General features: G+C 38.0%; 1 protein-coding gene and 1 pseudogene across 3 annotated transcripts in view; one reads left to right on the plus strand and one right to left on the minus strand.

Moving 5' to 3' along the window:
* Nucleotides 1-2,571: 2,571 nt before the first annotated feature.
* LOC141431473 (uncharacterized) lies at nucleotides 2,572-5,422 on the minus strand (annotated as a pseudogene).
* A 320-nt stretch (nucleotides 5,423-5,742) lies between these two features.
* LOC141431550 (uncharacterized) overlaps nucleotides 5,743-24,088 on the plus strand; it is a 105,859-nt gene continuing 87,513 nt past the window's right edge. The window contains exons 1-3 of one of the 3 annotated variants that reach the window (XR_012451728.1): nucleotides 5,743-5,851; nucleotides 6,021-6,137; nucleotides 21,126-21,299. Coding sequence is in view for 1 of the 3 variants with exons in the window: in XM_074092728.1 (XP_073948829.1) it covers nucleotides 6,071-6,137; nucleotides 21,126-21,299 (241 nt within the window). In the remaining 2 variants the exon portion in view is untranslated. Of the gene's footprint in view, nucleotides 6,138-21,125; nucleotides 21,300-24,088 lie in introns of all 3 variants that reach the window. The other 2 variants (XR_012451729.1, XM_074092728.1) reach the window with 2 other exon arrangements.

Consider the following 24,088-nt stretch of genomic DNA (forward strand, 5'->3'; position numbering starts at 1 on the left):
TACCATAAAAATATCGAGCAACCACAGTGTTGCATAGTCCCCGTTTTGTTCGGAAAAAAAGAAGGACAAAAGTTTCCGAAAGACAAAACTGTCTCAAAACACAGACATTCATAGCCCGTAACGCATAATTGCCATAATTAATTTCAGATATTGCAAAATATTCACAAAATTATTCTAATTATAAATAAACCCGCGTATCTCACCCAAAAACTAAGAAATTTGACATTTCGGAGACCTCACGCTACACTAGCGCCTCTAGCGGCGAATTCATACGCGATAGCCCTCATTAGTGCAACATACTGAAAAAAAAAAACTAACGAAAGTATTCAAACACAGCAGCAGTTCAGTAACCTTTTCTGACAGCCATACGTCAAATTCAAATACACTCTTTGTTGCTAAGCAACGAACGTGAAACTTTTAAGGCGTATCTTCAGAAGGCTAGACTTGATAAATAAATAAATCGTTTATTGGGTAGTGACAAATCAGTAAATAACATGGTGTTTGAGCCCTCCTAGTAGGTATTACATACCTGTATCAGGAGGTCTAAATACCTGAGGTCAAGTCAAAATATCTTTATTCAATTTAGGCTATAACAAGCACTTATGAATGTCAAAAAAAATCTACCACCGGTTCGGAAAAACCTCTGTTGAGAAAAATCCGGCAAGAAACTCAACGAGGTATATTTTTTTTAAACAAATTTACAATATTATTAAATGATATGTATACATCACAAGTATTTAACACAACTTTATTTTTAACACAGTAGGTTCGCTATTTGACGGATCGGAATTATTTCCAAATATCTCTGTCCATGATATAATCATTAACTTTATAATACGCCTTAGATATTAATGTCTTCTTGACAATAGATCTGAATTTTGTATCCGTTTCATTTATAATATTTTTTGGAATTTTATTATAAAAACGTATGCAATTTCCCAGAAACGACTTTTTGGTTTTAGCCAGTCTGTAAGATGGAACTTTAAGCTTCCCTGTGTTTCTAGTAGCCTTTGGCTTATCGACGTTAGTGGGAAAATCACATATGTTCTTCCTAACATACATGATTATTTCAAAAACATAAAGCGACGGCTGGGTTAGGATACCTGTTTCCTTAAAAAAAGATCTTAAAGATTACGCGTCTTCAAATTATAAATTGCTCTAATTGCTCTCTTTTGTGAGATAAAAATTGACTCAATGTCTGCAGCAGATCCCATAAAATAAGGCCGTACGAAATAATGCTATTAAAGTAAGCAAAATACACCAACCGTGCCGTCGCCTCGCCACATCGGTTAGCTGCCGTATTTTCCAAACTGCAAAAGCAGCTGAGCTCAATCTACCCGCGATTGCTGTGACTTCTTCTTCTTGTGAGGTCTTGATACTTGAATATTTTCGTTATAGTTTTACCTTTTACAGTAATGTTAATGATGCTGATTAAATACCTCGTTGAGATTTTTGCCGATTCTTCTCAACGCAACAGAGGTTTTTCCTAAGCGGTGACAGATTACTTGAGCGGTGACAAAGTACTTGTTACCTAGGCATAGCCTAAATTTAATGAGTAAAGATATTTTGACTTTGACTTTGATGACAGTACAGAAACCCTCAGCTGCACGCGGCCCGACACGCAATTAGCCGGTTTTATTTTTATCAACATTCGGCACACGTAGGCAGTCTATTAAGAGACGACACATACATGAATTAAACTAGAAAACTTAACTAAATATATAGCAAACGTAGTTATAATCATAAGAAAACTTAAGAACAACATTAGAGCGTTAACTTAGGAAGCGCAGTACTTTAAATTAAACCACCATAGGACCAGAGGAAACAAGTGGTTAAAAAGCTGATGCATAGAAAACATAAAAGTTCAAAATTTAGTCTAACAACCATACAAGCTTTTAATCTAAAATGCTGAAAAAAAAAAACACACACAAGCAAAGCCCTGCAGTGAGAAGACAAAAGACATGATGCAACAGCAACAGTAAGAAATCATGATAATGACAATGAAGATGGGATAGGAGGTTATCTGCCTTTTCGCAGAAATACAATTCCCAAATGTTTCATTTGCCAAAGGTCTTTTTCCCAACTCACGTTTTTCTCTGAAATGAATCAGTTGGCAAGTAAATCATTTGGGAAAAAATAATTCTGCGAAAAGGTAGGTGACGGAAACAAACTTTTATTTTCAATAATATAATTAACAGTGCGGATTGGGAACAGTGCGGATTGGGAACTTCACACACACCATTGAATTGCTTCGCAGGTTTGTGCAGGTTTCCTCACGATGTTTTTCCTTCACCGTAAAGCTCGTGGTAAATTTCAAATATAATTTCACGAATTTCGAAAAACTCAAAGGTGCGAGCCAGGGTTTGAACCCACGATCCTCTGCTTGAGAGACCATAGGTCAAACTACTCGGCCACCACGGCTTCCGCACCGGGCCCGCGTGGGAACTACGGCCCAAGCCCCCTCATTCTGAGAGGAGGCATATGCCTAGCAGTAGGACGTATATAGGCTGGGATGATAATGATGATGAATGTAATTAACAGAAGCAAAGAACATCCTAGTCCTAGACATTAAATGGCAACATTCACATTCATGCGTATACCTTATGAATACCGCCATCTCATCAAGTTTATACCTAATTGTTTTTCTCTACTGGTTTGGTTTCAGCCGCTTCCTTAGCTGGGGGAGGCATGATCGCCTGCTTCGCGGACGAAATCACTGACGACGTCAAATCCAAAAACTCGGAAAAATCTTTTGGGGAAAGACAACTCCGGAAATTTGACCTCCAGCTGTGGATCCCCTGGTTTTACTACACAGATACATACATGAAATAAATTGCAAAACTTGACTATACTGAACAAACACAATGCTATCTGTATAATGTTATTTTTATGCAACTACTAAGTAACTTATACCTATGACTAAATATTGTTTAATTAAATAAAAATAAGAACAATTACCTCCATATAGAAAGTTATATGCAATATTAATGTACTGCTTGGCAAGTGCTCCATTATTCTTGGAGATTTCTTTTGTTTCTTCGGGGAAACAAAGCATGCCCATTGCTGTGGTGCCCAGGCCCGCATAGAAAACTCTCTAAAACACCATGAAGAAATATTAGAAAAACATGTTTTCTATCACTATTATAAAGAGAAAATATTAACTTGGAACATGCCATGGTTTATAAGAAACTATGTAATCATGGAATATAAAACATGTCACTTGTTGTGCAGCAGTTTTAAATAAGGACTTTAAGAAAATTACTTCTTAATCCTAAGTTTGATCTTCTAAAACATTTCAGGCAATACAAATTTTATCAAAAACTACTATACGCAAAATTAAGAGTGGCGAGTGCTGACCTTGATAAAGCCTCCCCTCAGTCCAAAGATGAAACCTGTGAGACCACCCATTGCCACGGCGCCATAACGTACCTCTTTATTTTCTTCTTCACGGAGATATCTCACAATCCCTTAAACAAAATGTGTGATTAATTGGGATAATGCAAATTGCAACCTCTTTATCAATTACCTATAACATTTATTATAAACAGGTTGCAATGTGCATAATCTCTTGCAACTAAATTATCATGTATGGGTACACCATATCCTTTATTTTTCCATTTTCTAGTATGAAGTACCAACTGGATTATTTTGAAGCTGAAACTTACAGGAAATAATACTTGTCATGAGGGCTCTTATTAAAAAAATTACAGTGAATGATTTGTGATAGGGCCGCGGTATGTATGGTATTTATTTATGAATTTATCAATTATTGACATCAGTTTATTATTCTAAGGGGGCTGTTTCACCACCCATTAATTTTAACTGACTGATCCATGTGATACCGTCTCGCGTCTATTCAAACAAAACAGCCAGAAAGTTTCTATTTCTGTCAGATACAACATCATATTTATCTGTTAGTTAAAATTAATCAATGGGTGGTGAAACAGCCTCTAAGTTAATTAATTATACTCTACACTACATATGCATGTTCGAATTAGCTTTATTACATTGTACGTAAAACTAGGCCAGATATCCAGCTACCGGCCAACGGTCCTGCCGAATATCCGGTATCCAGCTTTGGCTGAAACGGATAGTGGTTTGCCACTATCCGTTTCATCTGTAATCATCATCATACAAGTATTAGCAAAAAATGAATGGTTCTGGCACTTTGCCGGCCGCTACCGCGGCACGCTCGCTACGCTCACTCGGGTCGCGCACTGAGGGTTGCAGTTTTACCTAACACTCCTCCTCGCTTCACTCATTGTTGTACCTAAACAGATCTGACTTAGTGGGATAGGTAGAAGCATCAAATTAAGGAACTGATCTATTTATTAGGTGATAGATCTTTCATTTTGGTAATCGAATTTTGATGATCAAACTATAATTTAGGATACAGGTTTACATTAATCTGATGACTCATACTCATACTTAGAGACAGTTTTGATTAATATGATGACTTATATATTTCTTAGGGATAGATATTTTAATTAGGGTATCGCAGTTTAATGACAAATCTAAATTTAAGTGACAGAAAATATAGTTCCTCAATTTTAATAAGATAAATTCAAAACCTTTTTAACCAACTTCAAAAAAGGAGGTTATCAATTTGGTTGTATTTCTTAGATGGTTAGTATGGCAACTCTGAAATTGAAAGATAATGAGTGAAGTTTCTAGCTCATCCAATCCTAATGTTATTGAATCACATAGCATGAATTAAAATCTTACAATCAGTCCGATCTTGGAAATCAGTGTATTGATCTTGAACAGTAGTCTTAATAGAGTCAGTTTGGGCCCACACTGCTTGCGCTTGTTCACGCACCACGCGGACAGGTGTCGCCAAGGACGACCGGATATAACTGCTCTTTTCTGAGTATTTCTTCGTTTCTATAAACCTTAAAACAAGTGTGTTCACAGTTACAAAAATAAATGAAAATTATGCTCTTCAATATCTACTAACCACTTGTCCCGGCGAAATGATAATTATTGTTACATACTTTGTAGGTAAATTATAGCTGAAGAATTATATAACATAGCAACTAGCATCCTAAAAAATACGTACTCTCCGTATTCAGCGTGAGGAGCATCATATATCGGTAGATCTGACGGCCTCATTGGCGGTGGTCTCACTGGTGTATCAGGCTCATTCTTAACAGGTGTAGCAGCACTTACTGTAGGCACCAGAGCCACCAAACCAGAACCAATCACGACTTTACGCAGCATCTAAACAAAAAAATGGTTTTTGTTGATTGCACGCACTTCATAATTATTTGAAGTGCTTCCATACAAACAATTACCTCAGCAGAGATGTTTTTCCACAAAATTTACATAAATAGTGGTAACAATCGTAACTTTCTGCTAATTTCGTTCGAGGAAAAATTATTACATGAGGACGTAAACATGACAGATGCTGTCAGAGAGTGTAATACTTAAAACTTAACTTAAACCAATGGGACTACACCCATGCAGCAAATGTCTATTGGACACTGCCATTTATTAAAGCGGATTATTGCTTTCGACATAAAACTACATCATGCCTTCCGATTTTATCATGGGCCAGCTCTCTCTTTCACAAGCACAAGCATGTAAACATTTAATCGTAATAAACATAACTATGATATTCATCGTAATTATTCTATTCAAGGATTCAAGGCTTTTTCTATCTATTCTACTTTAAATATTGCCAGGTGTAAAAAAAATACCAAGGTCACAAAAAGAACCATTGCAAAACCATTGTATTGTCAATGTCACGCATGTCATCTTTTTTTACTTTGCTATGTGTACGTACGGCGAATACAATAAATTCTATAAACTCTCTTACTTAACATTATCAGTAAATTTTAGACAGTAAAATGTAAGAAATTTGTGATATTTATGTCCAAATTCGTTGCAGAAGTGCGGTAACGTCTTTAATTTGCAAATATTTTTGCTGTCACAACCTTTATGATTGTGACGGTGGCGAACAATTAAAGATAGTGAGTTTCACAACTTCAAATCAATATTATTTTCTTTTCTCTTCCAAGATAATTCCAGTAATAGTTTCGTAGTGACATTGTGAATTAAATGCGGAAAAATGTCCGGAATACGTACCGGTCGCGTGAGTAAACATAGGAGAGGCCATCGAATGAAGAATCGGCCAGGTATTCCAAATCTCGCATGCTAGTGTTTCGCTTTTCACTCTCATACACAGCGGGGTTTGATTTCTGCTTGAAGATTTTAATTTAAGTAGTGCTCCGCTTTTATTTAATATATACATTACATGCCAACCAATGTAATTTTTTTTTAAATCTAATTTATTTGCAGCTACTCAGAGTATACTGATGGTTGCCTTGCCCCATAACATGAATGATTTGAAACATACTAACAAATTAACTTAACTTGATCCAGGATCATATGGTGCATGATGTGCATAGAGTGATGGTCTCTTAATGCAACTTGGGCGCAGTTGAGGTCACTTCACCCACTGCTGAAGACTCTTTGGGATGAAATGGTACACAATCAAATTTTATTCTATGTTATGTTTAGATCCTCCCCACACCTCACTCCAAAATCAACACCTAAATAAAAATGTTATGATACCTACAAAAAAGGCTGATAAATTTGGCTAGTTTTCAAAGTAACAGTTTTTATATACTTTTGGGAAAATAAGTACTAGTATTATGCTGTTAAGGTATATTAATGTAGAAGTAAATAGTAAAATGATAAGTACAGTTTTGCATCTGTTTGGACATAGATTTATGCATGTGTTTTTTTGTATTGCATGTTAAGTAAAAAAAGACAATAACATTTTGAACTTAAGGCCTTAACCTAAAAAACTTGCATTCATCTGTTTACTTCTTTAGATCATAGTTAAAATCAGAATTTGGAGTTTTCTTAGCCCAGTTAGATAAAATTGACATTGACATTAAAATTTAATTTTTACTCATACTCGTACTTGTGTATTTAATCAACCGCATACCTGTCATCGCAACTGACATTGGCCAAGCCTTAAGGCCGCCATTGAGGAATAATAATAATAATAACCTAACGCCCTAGTCAATTTTTTATTATATGAACTTCAAACTTTATGTCATTTATGATAAAGTTCAAATTACAATAAGTACTTTATAAAAAACTGGGCATTAGGAGGATAATCCAAGAAGGTTTTTAACATCATTTTAACTGAAAGGTGTTCAATGGCATACAACCCAATTTACCCTAACTAATAAAATTCAACCCTTTGATTATGGCTAGAACAGCCAATTGCAGATTTGAAAGAGAAAAAAAAATAACTGAAGCTCTTAAGTAATCTAATATATAAAATTCTTGGGTCAAAAATGTTTGTGACCAAACTCCTTCGAAACGGCTTGACCAATTTTTATGAAATTTTTTGTGCATATCTGGTAGGTCTTGGTCTGAGAATAGGTGTGTGAGCTAACTTTGGGGGCGGCAGACGTGAGCTTGCCTTCGGAATCCAAAAGCTTAATGATTACTTGACCTGAAATGTATATATTTCAGAATTAAATTATTATTATTTATTTTTTTAATTTACGACGGTGGAAGCCTAGCATTCTACATTCCACTGAACGTAGATATAGTTAGTGTTTAGTTTTAACTAAGGGTCCTCACCTCATACATCCCTGTATTATTATTATTATTTTTTGTAATTTTTTTCTTTAATTGTATACTTACTGTAGTTTTAAAGTATTTTATTTGTAATTCTTTTATTTTGAAAAAAAAAACCGGCCAAGAGCGTGTTGGACACGCCCAAAATAGGGTTCCGTAGCCATTACGAAATAATTAAGTAATATTTTTCTAAGGAATTCTTATTTTATACGGAATCTTCCAAGTTTAGGTATATTTTATACCTTAGGCTGCATTTACTCTTAAACTACTAATAATTATCAAGCAAACTTAGCCGTTATAGTTTTCCTTGAAAGTTTGATATACTTACTACCATCCTGAATTTTTAAAAAAAATTCCACCCACCGGTTTAGATTTTAGAGGGAGGGGACGCTCGATTTTCATGAAAATTTGCACTTTAAAGTTGAATATTTCGCAAACAAATCACTGAATCGAAAAATCGTCTTAGCAAACCCTTAATGGTTTTAAAATACCTATCAACGATACCCCACACTATAGGGTTGGAAGAGAAAAAAAATCACCCCCACTTTACATCTATGGGAGGAAAGGTAAAAAAAAAACATTTTTTTGAATTTTTTATTGTACCATTTTGTCGGCATAGTTTACATATATGGGTACTTCCATAAAAGTGGGGTAATTTTCGTACAAGTTTTGAAATGGGTGTTTTTAGATACTAATTAGAAACTTTTATTATATACAATACTTATAAAAAAATACTTTTTGTATCCAAAGTGGCCGGTCACTTTACTTGATATTTAAAGAGAAATTTGTGTTTTTCTGAAATCTGTGTTCTAGGGACTGACGGGATATGATAGGGACTGACGCAAAACGTTGTTAATAGAATAAAATCACATGTTTAACTTCCAATAATCATATATTTAGTAATTCTTACTCTTTTTCTTATTAATTAACATATTTATTTCAAAATCCTATCAACTTTATAGACAAAGCAGTCTGTAGGAATGTATTTCTTACCAACAACAACACTACTTAGTTAGTACCAATAATACTTTTTTGTTTCTTTATGTTGTTGCGAGTTATAGGTACACTCTTTCTTCCCTGCCGCACACCGGCTATTGCTATCATCTTCATAGAACTTATGAATAATCGCTATCACTCCCTTTTTGTTGTCTTTTTTTGTTGACTTTTTACGATTAAATCCCATCTTTTTGTATGTCACAGCTTTGCCTCCTAATCTCCATATTTTATATTTTTTTGCTACAGGACCAGACAAAGTCGTTTTCAAATGATTTTTCTCTTGATGTGTCCTTATTTCCGCACTTTTTTCTAAGATTTGCGTCTGTATAATTTCACCAAACAGTGCTTTTTTACTAATTCTGCCTTCTTATTAGGATCATTCGCCATTTTTTCAATTTTGCTTCTGGGTGTAAGAGCCTTTTTTGATTTCTTTATAGTGCGTTTTAGTCTTTTGTACTTCTGTCTTTGGTTAGCGAGTTTTTTCTTTAGTAATAACATGATTCTTCTTCTGTAGTTGTTTATTTCTTATCTTTCGTTGTAAAATACTTCTCCTTTTAGCTTCAGCTTGTCTTCGATCAGCAATACCATCAGATTGTCGCTCGGGACTTATTTCTTCTTGGACCTGAGGATCATTTTCTCCGTCAGATGATGGTGGCGTATTTTCGTCCATGTATTTATCAGCATGTTTACCAATTTTTTAATTTTATCTGTAAGCTGCCGAGTAAGTGCTCCAGTTTTTTTTTTTCATTTTTCAATGCTCACGTGGAGCCATATCTTTCACGCATTTTCGCTGTCCTTTTTACTTTTTTTTGAGGTATTTCAATATTTCTTTTTCTTTGTACTTTGCTAATAAAATTGGATCATTTTTAATTTTTTCTAAACGTTTTTTGCCTGTTCTGACTTTTTCTTGCTTTTCTTCTTTAGAAAGCGGTATTTTCTTTCGAGGCGCCATATTCTACAACAAATAGAATTCTTAAATTGATAAACTTGCCTGAAAGAGTACGAACGTCAGCCCCTAGCCTTTGCGTCATCCCTAGCCACATTTACGACTAGGGCCTGATGGCCTAGGGACTGACGAATTTGAACAAAATCACTCGTAATTTACTTTTGACAAGACATACCGATTTGTAAGAAACTATAATAAAAAAACAAATAGATTCAAATTACACAGAAATAAAAGGAAAACAATACTAATTAACTTTCTGCAAAATAACTCACCTAGGGCCTGAGAGACTGACTGGTACAGCACGTGTTTCCTCAGCATGGACGCCGACCGCACTGACTTCAAAAATGGCTGACGCGGATCAGCCCACGTATGATGGCTAACTTCATATGATTACTTTTGAATCAATGAGTTTCAAAAGAGTCATTCAGCAGATGCCGCGTATTTTTAAATTTTCTAAGTAATAGGGCCTGATTGTAATTATTGATGACGCTACTTTTTTTACAAAAAGGTATAAAAAATAATTATTTTGTTCATTGAATTGTTTTGGTGAAGTAAGAATGTAATTTTTAGTTGTTAAGTTAGCTAAAATTCAAATAACATCATATTATTTAAAACCGGACCAAAACCGGTTTAGATTTTAGAAATGTGACAAGGCTAGGGATGAAATTTGCACAAAAAAGTTTTTTTTTATTAAAAGAAAATATGATCAGGCAAAAGTAGTGACATGATTAAAATAACTATTTTATGTGTCCGTCATTATAATATTGGTACATAATATATATAAATAAAAATATCATTGAACACAAATTTACCATTTTGTGGAAGTTTACATATATATATGTATATTCATGCAAAATTACAGTTTTCTAGCATTGATTGTCCCTGAACAAAGCCGCGGACGGACGAACAGACAGACAGACATGGCGAAACTATAAGGGTTGCAGCGGGAGATGCAATTAATGCCCGATCGTAGTGTCACTAGTGGTGGATCGATCGCGACTGATAATCCGCGCCCCGCGGTCGGTGCGGCGGTCTCTCGCGCGGCATCTCGCGCGCGCATGCGCTGTACGTGGCGCAGGCGATGAAAAAGCAAACGGCGGCCGGCTATTGCGAGCGTAGGGTACCGTTAGGGCGTTGATGGGTCAGGGCGTGAAGTCCAGCAGTATCACAAGCTAAGGAACTTTAGGAACTTCACTAACGCATTGCACAACTATTGGAAACTGGAGAAGGAAATAAACCTTCCTTCGTTCGTATAGGTGTAGTAAATTAAGAGCTAGTTAAGGAGTTTAGTAGCGGGAAACCGGTGGATGCAAGTGGCGAGTTGTTGTTCATTGTGGCGTTCTAAGGGGGAGGCCTTTATCCAGCAGTGGACGTCTTGCGGCTGATGACGATGATGATGATGAAGGAGTTTAAGGAAATTTATAGGATCTAAGGTGAAGAGATCAGTTCTTTAATTTGATGCTTCTACCTATCCTACTAACTAAGGCAGGTCTGGTTAGGTTAGGTTAGGTTAGTTATTAAAAAAATAATATTATTACATTCATTGTATATCATTATCGCCAAATGTCAGTTCAATTATTTGATGATCAATATTATTTTCCAGTGATTATAATTAATTTTTAGGTAGCCATTTCTATATTGTTTGGTGATTCAGTTTTAGTGACACATCTATTATTTTGAAACTCAATATAATTATTTGATGATCAATACTATTTCCGAGTAATTTTTAAATAATATTTAGGTAACCGTTTTAATATTATTTGGTGATTCAATCTAGGTGACAGATCTACTATTTTAGGAACAAATATTATTTATTAGGTTGCCGAAAATTCATTTTTTAGGTATCAATAAAATATGCCCTTAAAATTGTCTTTCTAAAAATTTACCATCACACCCTTTTTTAGGGTTCCGTACCCAAAGGGTGCCAACGGGACCCTATCACTGAGACTCCGCTGTCTGTCTGTCCGTCTGTCACAGGGCTCTATCTCTTAAGCCGTAAAAGTTAGACACTTGAAATTTTCACAGATTATGTATTACTGTGGCCGCTATACATAACAAAAAATACTAAAAATAAAGTAAAGTTACAAATTAAAGGGGGTCGTCACGACATACAAGAAACGTGTTTTTTTTTCAGCGTTTTTTGGTTGCTAGACGTTGTTAGCCGTTGCTAAGGCTACCGAGTCGCCACCGTCGTCGTAGCAACGACTAGCTATTTCGGTTGAAGTTTGCGATTTTAATGATGTTTTATAAAAGCTTCGATAATATAATATAGTGACTGATTGTGTGGTTTATTCGTTTTTGTGCAAAATTACTAAAGCAATTTATTTAATTTAACTATATGTATATCGTATTGTAAATTCTAATTTTAACCGACTTCAATTTATATATATTTGCATGTATAGTATACTTATGTACATAATATGGCAAATAAATGATTATGATTATGATTATGATTATGAACCACAAACCCCAATGAAGCCAACTTTGATAAAGCGCTCGCCAAATACACACCGTATAATCAGTATGCTTACCTATTGTTTTTTACACATAAATAAAATCATACTAAGTTATTTAACACTATTTACAAGGTAAGGTAAGGTTGTGTAATAATACAGTTTAAAATTTATTCACACTAATAGTCTAGCTTCTTATTATTTAATTACACAACATACGTAGTCCACTGAATTTCCCGCGAATGAACCAAACTGACAGCTAATTTTTTATTCTGCTGCGGCGCATGGCAAGAGTCTGAAGCGCTATTCAGCCTCCGACAGGGCGACAGCCAAAAAGGATGAGAATTTAAAATTGTTCTTTATTCAAAATACTTGCACCTAGGACTTACATTTTGGTGATATGTTTTTATTAACTTGTAATGTAATGTAACTACCGAACTGTGTTCGGGTGGAATTAATATTTTAACTTAAATTTGAAGTGGATATCTTCAACCGATTGAGCTGAAATTTTGCATGCATTTATAAATCCGATGACAATGCAATATTATTATGACGTAAGAGCTGATCTGATGATGAAGTTAGATGTTGGCCATAGGAACTCTGTAATAACACGACACGACTGCATCGATTTTGGTCTCATTTGATTCGTCTTGACGACTACCTGCTTTGGTAACCAGGGGCAAAAAGTACCGCCAGCAAAAAAGCTTGTTCGCACTCGACCGATTTTTAATACTATTTTACTACCATCTAATCTACTGTTACTAAAATATGTTATCATACAGAACACTTTCCATGCAAATTCAATTCACACTAATTCAGGTTTTTATCTTTTTCAATAACTAACTGAGGCATTTATTAGGTATACTTACCTACTGTGTAGATTTATTTACTCGCACATCTTCGTCTACTAAAATCCCTGCTTTAAAAAAGTTAAAATGTTTAGTGCCTGTGTAAATATACAATAGTTACTTAACATACACTCAACATTTTTCATTTTTAACCGACTTCAAAAAAGGAGGAGGTTATTTGGTTGTACGTTTATTTTTTATTTTTTTTATGTTTGTTACCACAGAACTCCGTCATTTATGAACCGATTTTTTTTGGGTTCGTCTAGGAATGTCTTCAATTAGGCCCCATAAGCACCAAATCTGGATCTGATGATTGGATCTTAAGGAAATCGAGGGAACTCTTCAAATGTTGTAGTGACAGGGACACCTATAGTAAATTAGATATATTTAGTAGTAACTCGTGTTCTTGAACCTGCTCTTGAAAATCATCATTTTGTAAAGTGGAACTGATGATGAAGACCACAGTTGACCATCGGAGTTACTACTCAATTACAAGTATTACACGGGTTAAATTTTAATTACTTTGACACAGTTGCTAAGCAACTTATGCTCCTCGTAATGCATATGGTAAAACGGGTAGTGAAGCACCAGGACTCCTCAATAATGAACGTCTCTGCATCGGAAAAAGCAATCTTTCATAAAAGGTGACGAGCAGTTGATATAAAACTATTGTATCCTCCGCTCCGTTAAATGCAATGTACTTGACGCGCATCAAATTGCATCAGATAATCTAATTACCAAACATTGTCTTTCTTCCTCGTCCTTGTCTTCTCTTCATAAGGCTGCTGGGCATTATGATAAATTACTGATTTATCACTTGGTACATAATTGTTTTCAAAGCTCTCATACCTGTAGCTTCGGTGTTCTATGAATATTGCAGACCAAGTTCTTAAGTATGTTTATATGCATATTATATTATTTATTACTAATCCCATTATGTACTATCTGGATTGATATTCCACTGCTTCCCAATCCCATAGTATATGTAATTAACATAGTGGTTACATCTACTATTTTTATTTAACATATAATTTAGAACATATCTACTCCATGGTCACTTTTGTCGTAGTAGGAATGCTAAGAAAATTTTGATCCTTGATTAAGTATAAATTTATAATTCACACACCATTTTCAGAAGAAATGGTCTTTATGTCTATAGAGGTATTTGACTATTTTTTACATGATTTATAAATTAAAACTTCACAATGTCTGTTATCGAATAAAGAAACAATTTTTAAGCTACCTTTACAAATAACAAAGTTATATAAAGGTTTGAAATTCAAGATTTAGACATAGAAATACATACTTGCATGTGACGTCACACGCATGTAGGGTCATACTTGCTGCATAGAGAAAAGCGTTTGAGAAAGAGACAGGTATATATGTAGATTTTTCAAAAAATCACTATTAACCCAATTTTCAACCGATTTAAGTTTTCTTTTCGTTAATCATTGTCTGTATATATATTTTTTCATAATAATATATCAGACATGGCAAATTCAGTAGTTGTCAAAATACCGCATTGTTATGGTATCCTGTTTATCACAGTTATTATTATTGGCTAAAAGACTAGAGAATTATTAATTAACTGCATTAAACTCAAGTAAAGGTAAAGTCCAATATAACAGAGATGAGGAAGATGGTTTTTTTTGTTTTATTTATAGCAAAGGAAATAGACATTTTTATTGGCACTGTAGGCAGAATGTCCCTGATAATTGATATGAATAATCAAATCGGACACTTTTAGCAAGTCTAGTTTAGTTTCATGCTTGAGCTTGACCAATAACGTTTTAATCAATAATAATCAGATGTTCCAACATTGCATGTCATATCCAAGTCCAAGATTCCCATTTAATCGAATCATACTTACTATACTAATATTATAAATAGAAAATTAACTCTGTCTGATGCGACTAGATTATTAAAATTATACCTGTTTCTGTATTACCCATGATATAACATTTTATGTTGTAATGAGATATGATTCCCATTTGTTCAACTCCTTTTTCCGTACTGCATTTACTCATAATATAATCTATCAATTTCACTCCGTTTACATTATTCAATATTCAATGTTCTGGCATGATTTACTTACGCCAAATATTTTCAACATGTACAGATGTTTTTGTGTTGAGGCTGTATGAATGGCATTTCATTGTACTTTTGTTGTTTGAAGGCAAGTGGTCATTATTCGATTCCATGGAAATGGATGTTCTGCTGCGCATTAAAAATCAGTATTAAGAAAATTAACATAACAGTCAGTACTATGCTAAGCCTTTATTAGCAGTAGTCAGCTAACACAAAAAGTGCCGTGTATGTGGGAGCTGAACCGAGCTGTGCTCGAGGTTGTTACAACAAGTACTAAGTATGTACAATTGTGACATATTCATACCTAAGTTATTGTATTATTTATACTGTAATGTAAAAATATCTTAATATTTCAAAAACTTCACAGTCAATAGATATCAACATTGTGATATGGTTGCCTGTCTAACATATAAGGGGTTTTGTTTTCGTTTTGTCATATGCGTGATGGTGATTTGGTGATGGAAGTATACAGTGTTTGGTAGCTACGTGCAAAGCTTTAAGGGGGTGATAGCCGAGGTATTTTTGAACATTTTTAGCCATATACATATATATGTCTTAGCCGAAATATGATTTTTTTTTAATTAAAAATTTATAAATTTTAGGAAAATACCCAGAATTTGATAGTCACGAGTCAATATTGCCCCAATGAGCTTTAATTTGTAAACACAATCTTTTATTTCGGATAGTTTAATTGGACCGAATGAAATATTTTTTAAGTCTTTCTTGCCACAAAAACAAAATGGAGGCATTCGAAATTACTAAAAATGTCTCAGGTTGGAACAGTAATTTTTCTGTGCCCTAAAAAAAAACCTTGAAATGTTCAATCATTTTTAAAAGCGTGCGTCCCAAGTTATATTAAAACGTTAGATATAATTTCATATTATAAACGTTCATTATATATAATTACATTATATATAACAAAGTTCGATTAGTATAACAGTTGTTTTATATACTTTCATAAGAAATAACATGTTTATGGGCTAAATTCATATTATATTTCATACATAAGGTATACCGCTTATAATACGTAATTACTATATATATATATATAGTACGTGTAGCTTATAATACGTAATTACTATATATATATATATATATATATTATATGAGCATTATAATGTAGCAAACGTATGTTATATTTAAAAAATATAGAATGTGAAGTTATACGTAATGAATATTATATGTTTTGTTTTTATATATTCTATTACTTACTCTTTTTAAAAACATGCCTGTTTATTGTTCTTTCTTTTAATTTAAGGTATCACTCATTCACATTGCTTGCTAAATCTGAGATTAAAAGTAAAAAACCAAACTCAGGGAGCACTCGCTAAGAATGTACTAGTCTTGAAATTTCACGTTAAAGGTACTTAACTAGTAAATTACATGGAAAAAAGGTAAGAAAAAACTTGTTGTTATATTAATAGTAAATTTATTCATTTTAAAAAAATACATTAAAACAAATATTTAAAAATTTACACAATTTACACAATACGAAACACAATACACCAAATGAGGGCTATCGCGTATGAATTCACCACTAGAGGCGCTAGTGTAGCGTGAGGTCTCCGAAATGTCAAATCTCATAGATTTTGGGTGAGCTACCCGGGTTTATTTATAATTAAAATAATTTTGTGAATATTTTGCAATATCTGAAATTAATTATGACAAATATGCGTTCCGGGGCAATGAATGTCTGTGTTTTGAGACATGTTTGTCTTTCGGAAACTTTTGTCCTCCGTTTTTTCCGAACAAAACGGGGACTATGCAACACTGTGGCATGCTCGATATTTTTATGGTATGGTTTTAAGGTGTATTAAATATGATTTTAATCTAAACTTTGTTTTCACGCCCGTAATAACAGACTTTGAAAGCCATACTTAAAAACCTCACGCAACAATGCGCCATCTAGTGAGGCAAAAAACGATAGCCCTCATTCCATTACAGTGATAAAAAAGTTCTAAATTCAAAATCAAAGTTTTGGATTTAGAACACCTGTACTTTTAAAAAGCTACATTTTTAAATGTGGAACGTTTGGAATTTGTTGAACTACCAATTTCGTATTTTCGCATCGTGTCTTCCATGATTCACTCCAGTTGCCGGAAGATGGATCCCATTTTCGCTGAGACGACGAAAGGTGTTGTAAAACATTCTGTTTCTGACATTTGGTAATCTGCGATTTGGATAATGCTCCTCGTACATGGGTCCATATCGACTGGTCGAAAATTGTTAGTCATAATGCAATGTTTGTCATAATGTTGTGTATTGAGTTGTGTATTGAGTAATGTGTGTGTTTGACATAACTCTTTTTTTCTCTGAAACCATTTATTTTTCAGAATTGTTATAAAACAAACCTAACCTAATATAACATATAGAGTTCTACAGGATGACCATCTAAAAATTTATGAAAAATGTATGGTTTCAGCGGGAAAATAAGTTATGACTAACAATAATTATGACTTATTAAATTATGGCAGTCGAAAGGATCCCCCTCATACATTCGCCGTGCCAATGCTCCATTACCGTTACCCCTGCCCTACGTTAAGACGATGTTAGCATAATCTTCGTTACTTTAACTAACTTACTATAATAAGCCGTGTTTATGATATTTAAATTACAAAATGTTATTCTTGAAAGCCGCAACAACCGTTCGCTATTTAAAAATGTATCTTTTTAAAATTACAGGTGTTTTAAATTCAAAACTTTGAATTTGAATTGGGACCTTTTTTACCAGACTGTAATGGACTTTGGTGTATTGTGGAATTTTTTATAGTTACATTAGATTTTTTGTTATTTTTTAATTAATTAATTTATTATTCAAATCACAACAAACTGAAAATTAATGATTTTCGTTTACTTTTTTTTTTCATGTATTTTACTAGTTAAGTACCTTTAACGTGAAATTTCAAGACTAATACATTCTTAGTGAGTGCTCCTTGAGTTTGTTTTTTTTACCTTTTATCTCCGATTTTGCAAGCAATGTGAATGAGTAAACGTAAAAGAAAGAACAATAAACAGGCATGTTTTTAAAAAAGTTTTAACATTTCTAGGATTTTTTTAATGGCACAGGAAAATGACTGTTCCAACCTAAGACATTTTCAGTAATTTCGAATGCCTCCATTTTGTTTTTGTGGCAAGAAAGACACTTGAAAATTATTTCATTTGGTCCAATACATATTAAACTATCCGAAATTAAAGATTTTGTTTACAAATTAACGCCCATTAGGGCAATATTGACTCGTGACTATCAAAATTCTAGGTATTTTCCTAAAATTTCTAAATTTTTATTTAAGAAAAAAACATTTCGGCTGACATATATAAAAATGTTCAAAAATACCTCGGCTATCACCCCCTTAAAGCTTTGCACGTAGCTACCAAACACACTGTATACCTTCACTGCTAGTGCGAATAACGTTGTTCGAAGGAATACAAATAAAATTTATCAAGTCATTGTCATTCCAGGTTAAGACGTATTATCGTTGTCTATATCGACATTATATGTGTAGTCTGCAGTTTCTTACATCAAAACGGCGCAAAAAATTGGTTCACAGCGCGGTTTTGTGAACCGTCGGGGGGCAGGCAAGGCCACTAATTGCAAAAAAAGATTAGTGGAATAATAACCACCTTACGATGCTATGCATAAGTTTGATTATCCCTCTTGACTTTAAGTTGTAGTTGGTGACTTTTGTTTGTCGCCCGACGGTTTCACTAAGTTTGTAGACGTCCGTGACAGGGGTTTTGTTTTGTCAATCAAAGTAATATCACAATACACGTAACTCATATATAGTTGTTACGTATATTGTGCAGTCAGTCTATATGTACTCCGTTTAATTTAAGGTTTGAATTAACGGTCAAAATCTAACACACGTTTACGTTTTTCGGTATTTCGAATACAAATGGACTAAAAATACCTACATGTACATTTATTAGTGGTATTTATTATGTTTTTATCATAGAAATTAACAAAATTTTAAGTAGTTTCACTGTTTCATTTTAAAAAGGGTGCAAATTTTACCGTTAAGTTTCAAATGTTAAAATAAATGGAGTATAGTGCATTAAGGTACATACTCGTAGATGTCAATGTCTATGTATAATCCATAACCAAACTTTTCTCAAGCATGACGAGTCTCTCCTCTAGTTTGTCACAAAAGAGAATATAACCACTATGTTTTGCTTTTGTCTCTTCACCGGTTTTAATCTACAGTAAATTAGTCAAACGGCCAAAGATACAAAATATGTGTATACACGACCTTAATGTTAAGTAAATAAAGTCGTGTATTCATATTTTTGAAACTTTGGACGTGTTGATATATCTTTGCACTTTGGTCACAATACGGTATTTGACAACTCCTTAATTTGCCATATCTTAATATTATTTTGAAAATCTAGATTGTGTTGAGTGAAGAGAAAATTTAAATCGGTTGAAAATTGGATTTATAGTGATTTTTCGAAAAATCTATGTACCTGTCTCTTTCTCAAACGCTTTTCTCTATGCAGCGAGTATGCCGGTACTGGCGTGTGATGTCACATGCCAGTATGTCTTTTTTCCGTCTAATCTTGAATTTCAAACCATTGTAACTTTCTTATTTGTAAAGGTAGCTTAAAAATTGCTTTCTTTATTCGATAACAGGCATTGTGAAGTTTTAATTTATAAAACATATACAAAATAGTCAAATACCGTATTAAGTCAGTTTTACACGGAACCGCAGACTTTTTTTCGACTGGATTCAAAATTTTCTCATTTGTAAATTCAACCAGATTGGGTTTTATTTAAAGTGTAATTTGGAACTGAATATTTCGAATTGTTTCAGTTTAATTTTAAAGGTGCGATTTGTTGAAACGTTTGTTGCCAAATTATTGGATACCACCTAACAACCAATAGGGTCCACAAAACGTATTTGAGTGAGGAAATCAGATTGGAACCACATTATGAAAGCTTTTTGGCATCCCTTAATGAAACGAATAGTTTCTGAATTATTATATATTCATGGTGTTGTATATAACCAAAGTATTCATGTTACAGTCAAAATATAATTGAAAGAACTGTCATGTGGTAAACTACTTACTTACTTGATCGGCTTCATTTCATGCCCTGTTATTGTGGAAATGGAATGAATGTACCATATCGATATATCAACCTGAAAATTGCGAAATCGATTTAAAATAATTTAATCTCCTTTTTTTGAAGCTGTTCTTATACTTAATTTTTTTAGCATTAGAAAGAAGGTAAGCGATCTTGACGTGTCTTTTTATTGAAAAACGCTTTTGAAAAATAAGTCACAGCAAATATGTCACAATTAGCAAGGACATATGATAATTTACATTCTTTTATCATAAGTAATAATTGCTGATTTTTTTAATAAGTTTTTCAATAAAAATACTCGTCAAGATTGTTTACCTTATTTCTGATGCTAAAAAACGAAGTATAGTGATCTCCCATAGATGTGGTAGAGTTTTATTTTATACTAGCTTATGCCCGCGACTTCGTCTGCGCGGATCTATGTTATCGCGCGGTAGCGCCCTCTACCGGAATAAAAAGTATCCTATGTTGATCCTTGGGGTTCAAACTACCAATGTACCAAATTTCATCAAAATCGATTCAGTGGTGTAGACCTGAAAGCGTAAAAGACAGACAAGTTACTTTCGCATTTATAGTATTAAGTACCTAGGGAAGTAGGGATTGGTTTAACAGCTGAATAGCCTTGTGGTTAGTGAACGTGTCTGTGGAGGGAGCTACAATCCAACCAACAAGTTCTATCTAGCAGCTAGATAGAACTTGTTGGTTGGATCCATTCATGTCTAGTGGTTGATATTTGGATGAACAATATTGATGAATATTTGTCGTCTTGCATTGCACCCATTGTACTAGCCTTGCTTGTTTGTTTATTGTCCCCAAATTTTTATAATAATTAGTATTCTCGTCCATAGTACTAATCGTTGATCGGAGCGTCCCCATACATTTTAGCCTTGCCTTAATAATAACATAAAATATTGGCCTACATTACTAGGAATTAGTTACTATTATTTTATTGACTTAGAAATATTATGAGTGCTGTCATATTGTGATTTTGGAATTTTTTAGAGATTATCATGATTAATCGTCACCTTAACCTTAAACAACTTAACTTTTTCTTGGCCTGGTTTCGTGTATTGGTATTTATTTCTTTATCGTAACTCTGTTCTTGTACATTTCAGTATTGAGAATGATGGCCATAATGCAGGACAGAAAAAGTGAGGAAGTACCTAAAGAGTTCCTTGAGACTGGCAGAACGGGCCGCAGGAACGCGATGCCGGACATCCTGCACCCTCCCGGCGCTGAGTGCACTACGGCCGACCTGCCCTCGCGTCTGCAGCAGCTCGCTACCACTGGTGAGCACTCGTAACCACGCGTTGCCGGACATCCTGCTCCCGCCAGGCGCCAAGTGCACCACGGCCGACCTGCCCTCGCGACTGCAGCAGCTCTCCACCACTGGTGAGCACTCGTAAGCACGCGTTGCCGGACATCCTGCTCCTGCCAGGCGCCAAGTGCACCACGGCCGACCTGCCCTCGCGACTGCAGCAGCTCTCCACCACTGGTGAGCACTCGTAAGCACGCGTTGTCGGACATCCTGCTCCTGCCAGGCGCCAAGTGCACCACGGCCGACCTGCCCTCGCGACTGCAGCAGCTCTCCACCACTGGTGAGCACTCGTAAGCACGCGTTGCCGGACATCCTGCTCCCGCCAGGCGCCAAGTGCACCACGGCCGACCTGCCCTCGCGCCTGCAGCAGCTCCTGCTCCCGCCAGGCGCCAAGTACGCCACGGCCGTCCTGCCCTCGCGCCTGCAGCAGCTCCCCATCCCCCACCACTGGTGAGCACTCGCAGGCACGTGCTGCCCGACACTGCTCCTGCCAGGCGCCAAGTGCACCACGGCCGACCTGCCCTCGCGCCTGCAGCAGCTCCTGCTCCCGCCAAGCGCCAAGTACGCCACGGCCGTCCTGCCCTCGCGCCTGCAGCAGCTCCCCACCACTGGTGAGCACTCGCAGGCACGTGCTGCCGGACACTCTGCTCCCGCCAGGCGCCGATTGCACCACGATCGATCTGCCCTCGCACCTGCAGCAGCTCTCCACCACTGGTGAGCACTCGAGCACGTGCCGGACATCCTGCCCGCCAGGCGCCAAGTGCACCACGGCCGACCTGCCCTCGCACTGCAGCAGCTCGCTACCACTGGTGAGCACTCGTAAGCACGCGTTGCCGGACATCCTGCTCCCGCCAGGCGCCAAGTGCACCACGGCCGACCTGCCCTCGCGACTGCAGCAGCTCGCTACCACTGGTGAGCACTCGTAAGCACGCGTTGCCGGACATCCTGCTCCCGCCAGGCGCCAAGTGCACCACGGCCGACCTGCCCTCGCGCCTGCAGCAGCTCCTGCTCCCGCCAGGCGCCAAGTACGCCACGGCCGTCTTGCCCTCGCGCCTGCAGCAGCTCCCCATCCCCACCACTGGTGAGCACTCGCAGGCACGTGCTGCCGGACATCTGCTCCCGCCAGGCGCCGAGTGCACCACGGCCGACCTGCCCTCGCGATCTGCAGCAGCTCTCCACCACTGGTGAGCACTCGTAAGCACGCGTTGCCGGACATCCTGCTCCCGCCAGGCGCCAAGTGCACCACGGCCGACCTGCCCTCGCGACTGCAGCAGCTCTCCACCACTGGTGAGCACTCGTAAGCACGCGTTGCCGGACATCCTGCTCCTGCCAGGCGCCAAGTGCACCACGGCCGACCTGCCCTCGCGACTGCAGCAGCTCTCCACCACTGGTGAGCACTCGTAAGCACGCGTTGCCGGACATCCTGCTCCGCCAGGCGCCAAGTGCACCACGGCCGACCTGCCCTCGCGACTGCAGCAGCTCTCCACCACTGGTGAGCACTCGTAAGCACGCGTTGCCGGACATCCTGCTCCCGCCAGGCGCCAAGTGCACCACGGCCGACCTGCCCTCGCGCCTGCAGCAGCTCCTGCTCCCGCCAGGCGCCAAGTACGCCACGGCCGTCCTGCCCTCGCGCCTGCAGCAGCTCCCCATCCCCCACCACTGGTGAGCACTCGCAGGCACGTGCTGCCCGACACTGCTCCTGCCAGGCGCCAAGTGCACCACGGCCGACCTGCCCTCGCGCCTGCAGCAGCTCCTGCTCCCGCCAAGCGCCAAGTACGCCACGGCCGTCCTGCCCTCGCGCCTGCAGCAGCTCCCCATCCCCCACCACTGGTGAGCACTCGCAGGCACGTGCTGCCGGACACTCTGCTCCCGCCAGGCGCCGATTGCACCACGATCGATCTGGCCTCGCACCTGCAGCAGCTCTCCACCACTGGTGAGCACTCGCAGGCACGCGCTGCCGGACATCCTGCTCCCGCCAGGCGCCAAGTGCACCACGGCCGACCTGCCCTCGCGACTGCAGCAGCTCTCCACCACTGGTGAGCACTCGTAAGCACGCGTTGCCGGACATCCTGCTCCCGCCAGGCGCCAAGTGCACCACGGCCGACCTGCCCTCGCGACTGCAGCAGCTCTCCACCACTGGTGAGCACTCGTAAGCACGCGTTGCCGGACATCCTGCTCCCGCCAGGCGCCAAGTGCACCACGGCCGACCTGCCCTCGCGCCTGCAGCAGCTCCTGCTCCCGCCAGGCGCCAAGTACGCCACGGCCGTCTTGCCCTCGCGCCTGCAGCAGCTCCCCATCCCCCACCACTGGTGAGCACTCGCAGGCACGTGCTGCCGGACACTCTGCTCCCGCCAGGCGCCGATTGCACCACGATCGATCTGCCCTCGCATCTGCAGCAGCTCTCCACCACTGGTGAGCACTCGTAAGCACGCGTTGCCGGACATCCTGCTCCCGCCAGGCGCCAAGTGCACCACGGCCGACCTGCCCTCGCGACTGCAGCAGCTCTCCACCACTGGTGAGCACTCGTAAGCACGCGTTGCCGGACATCCTGCTCCCGCCAGGCGCCAAGTGCACCACGGCCGACCTGCCCTCGCGACTGCAGCAGCTCTCCACCACTGGTGAGCACTCGTAAGCACGCGTTGCCGGACATCCTGCTCCCGCCAGGCGCCAAGTGCACCACGGCCGACCTGCCCTCGCGACTGCAGCAGCTCTCCACCACTGGTGAGCACTCGTAAGCACGCGTTGCCGGACATCCTGCTC

The sequence above is a fragment of the Choristoneura fumiferana genome, chromosome Z (assembly GCF_025370935.1).
Source record: "Choristoneura fumiferana chromosome Z, NRCan_CFum_1, whole genome shotgun sequence".
In the NCBI taxonomy this organism is placed as follows: Eukaryota; Metazoa; Arthropoda; class Insecta; order Lepidoptera; family Tortricidae; genus Choristoneura; species Choristoneura fumiferana.